We start from the raw sequence: 2,777 nt of genomic DNA, 5'->3' as shown, positions 1-2,777 counted from the left end.
GGACACTGCTCCTCCTTCGCCCACGCTTGTTTGAGCGGCAGCAACACTGTATCCTGCTTAGAAGAAGAAATCAAAGAGGGGGCACGGCATCGCTGTGGTGCCCAGCGAGATGCCATGGCTGTGGCGATGGTGTAGCAAGTGAAGACGGCGCTGGCGAGCGATTTCGAGACCCCTCCAGATCACTGGGAAGGGTGCCGGGCGCCGCTCGAGTGCTGGGGGCGCGGGCCGCCGCTCCCCCGCGGCTAGGGGGCGAGCCGCGCCGGCCGCCGCCATCCTCCTCCTCCTCCACCGTTTCTTAGCGTCGGATTCCGCTGTGCAGTGCTCCTCCTGCCAGGGTTTGTTGCACGTTGCAAGCGTATGTTTCAATTGTTTCAGATGTTTCAGAAGAATATTGCAAGTGTTTCACGTGGATGTTGCAAAGTAGATCTTAGATGTTGCGATGTTGCATATATTTCCCACACATGTTGCAAGTGTTTTATCTGGATGTTGCATTTTCAATGAGGGATTTGAATGTTCCATGCAACACGAAACAAATGTTACGGTGGGTTTTTTCCTCATCATAAATAGATGGCTAATAATTTTTTTCAACATATTTTTTAATTTTGCAAATGGTGATTTTCTTTGTTGCAAAAGTTTATTTTCTACTTTTGATGTTGCGATGGACCAACAAACCGTCCGATGGGAAGTTTTCCCATCGGACGTCTTAGCGCTAGCAACGCCTTAAGTTGAATCTTCTGCAAATGGAATGTACGCATTGTGTGGCTGCGAGAAAATCTGTGTGTACTCAAACTGGTTCATCATAGACGAAAGGAAAATTGTCTACGCTGTTCTTGGCGCAACGAGTGCGGGTGTGCGCCTGGAGAAAAAGGTCTGAAACGGGAATTTTGTTTGTGCCGCAGATGAAGGGGGTGTTTGGACATCACTGGCTAAAGTTTAGCACCTGTTACATCGGATGTTTGATACTAATTAGGAGTATTAAATATAGTCTAATTCGCGAGACGAATCTTTTAAACCTAATTAGTCCATGATTTGACAATGTGGTGCTATAGTAACCATTTGCTAATGATAAATTAATTAGACTTAATAAATTTGTCTCGCGAATTACAATTAATTTTATAATTAGCTTATATTTAGCTTTCTAATTAGCACTGTTCGGATCCGAACAATCTTCTCAGATCCGAACAATCTTCCCACCCGCGGCCCCAGGAAACGGGACGTCTCTTGCCTGAGACGCACCTCGACCAGTCTGCCCTGGCCCACCGCCGCGCCACGCCAACGACACACAACCCTCGAGACGGATCGGAACGCTCCAGAGCGCAAGTTGAATACTATACCCTGTAGATCGATGAAGGCGAGCACGCAACGCCTCGGCGTCACCCGCACTAGCGAGCCGAGCGGATCACCACTAGCTCAACGCTCCACTCGAGGAACGCTACTGCCTTTTTCTGGTGGTTTCCCGTACCCATCCGCACACCTCATCTCGTGTTGCAAAAAAAAAAGAAGATCGGTCTACATCTAAATTGTGCACAGGATAACACATGCGCGCACGCCACAGCACTAGCTTATTCATGTCACTCGTTGCGTGACGCGGCGCCCTCCCGTACACTCCGTCCTTCCCGTGGTCGGGAACGAAGAGCGGCTCATGTCCCGTTATTGCCAGTGGCTGCCGTTGTGGACGAGGTACCGTTGCAGCCTCGCCTCACCAGGGCCGTGCCAGTCGTAGCGCTGAGGCTGGTGCGCGCGCGCCGGGCGGAAGGTGTGCAGGGGCGCCGCCCACCACCGCGGCGCGCACGTCGGTGACGAAGACACGCGGGCAGCGGCGGCCGGGGAAGTGTTCTGCCGGCGGAGGTGCGCGTTCGATGGCGACGGCCTGGACACGAACGCTGGGGTGGACGGCGGGCTGCACCGCGGTTGCAGGGACGGCGGCGTCCTCGGGAAGAGGAACGCCCGGATCTTGAGCGGCTGGAGGCAGTCCTTGCTGGCCACGTCGTACTCCTCCAGCAGGTTGGCGAGGTCGTCGTCGCTCGTCACGGAGATGAGCGCGTCCAGGTCCTCCGTCGGCAGCTGGCACCGCAGGCACACTTCCCACCCGCACAACTCCCTTAGTTTCCGTTGCAGCTCTGCCGACACAGCAGACACGACCACGCAACTCAAGAAGTCAGAGAAAGGAGTCAAAGGACTGTGCAGCGCAGTGGGTCTGTCTAGGCTCGCAGGCACAGGTGTGCACCGTAGAACTGGAGGGGACGGTCGACGGAGAGGACTCGGTTGTCGCCGCCGACATAGCGAAGCGCGCCGTCGGTGTGGCGCGGCAGGATCCTGCCGCCGTAGCTGCAAAGGAACTTGACGCTTCCCTCCCCGGCGGCGGCGGCGGCGGCACCCACATCGTCGGTCTTGAGGACGCAGACGATGACATCGTCGTCAAGGGACCCGAACGACGACGTGCAGGACGAGGACGACGACCACGATGTGCCCGCCATGCTCTCTACTATACGCTTGCTGGGTACGGTGACTAGTTAAGTTCAGTGGCCGGCTGGCTAGGTAGGTGCCCCGGAACTGCTTGAAGCCGCGTCTCTGCAAACTGCTCGCTGCCTTTATAGGGCCGTGGCCGGCCGGTTTGGGCTAAAACAGGTTCGTTAGGAGAACAGTGAAAATTGATTGTCCATTTTGATATAACCAATTGGTACATTGAGGGGAGGAATCGTACCGTGTCAATCTTTGAACGCGCAACCAGGGAATCGATCGAGGCTACTGGATGTCGCCCTCACGCAGTCAGGTAT

At 55.1% G+C, this 2,777-nt stretch overlaps 1 protein-coding gene across 1 annotated transcript; it reads right to left on the bottom strand.

The window, feature by feature from the left end:
• Positions 1 to 1,041: 1,041 nt before the first annotated feature.
• LOC117866474 (uncharacterized) lies at positions 1,042 to 2,477 on the bottom strand. Its single transcript, XM_034750682.2, has 2 exons — positions 2,228 to 2,477; positions 1,042 to 2,120 (listed from the first exon to the last, which is right to left on the bottom strand). The coding sequence occupies exons 1-2, from the start codon at positions 2,475 to 2,477 to the stop codon at positions 1,651 to 1,653; spliced, it is 720 nt and encodes a 239-aa protein (XP_034606573.1). The 3' UTR covers positions 1,042 to 1,650.
• Positions 2,478 to 2,777: the final 300 nt, after the last annotated feature.

The sequence above is a fragment of the Setaria viridis genome, chromosome 8, assembly GCF_005286985.2.
Source record: "Setaria viridis chromosome 8, Setaria_viridis_v4.0, whole genome shotgun sequence".
Taxonomy (NCBI): Eukaryota; Viridiplantae; Streptophyta; class Magnoliopsida; order Poales; family Poaceae; genus Setaria; species Setaria viridis.
Note: the sequence above shows the minus strand (reverse complement) of the source record. Positions and strands in the feature narration are given on the sequence as shown.

What these genes read in the sequence shown, in the direction of transcription:
- LOC117866474 (XM_034750682.2), bottom strand. Translation starts at nt 2,477, where the DNA reads ATGGCGGGCACATCGTGGTCGTCGTCCTCGTCCTGCACGTCGTCGTTC. An exon ending in CCGTCCCCTCCAGTTCTACG is followed by an intron (nt 2,121 to 2,227) that starts GTGCACACCTGT and finishes CTGTGTCGGCAG; the next exon opens with AGCTGCAACGGAAACTAAGG.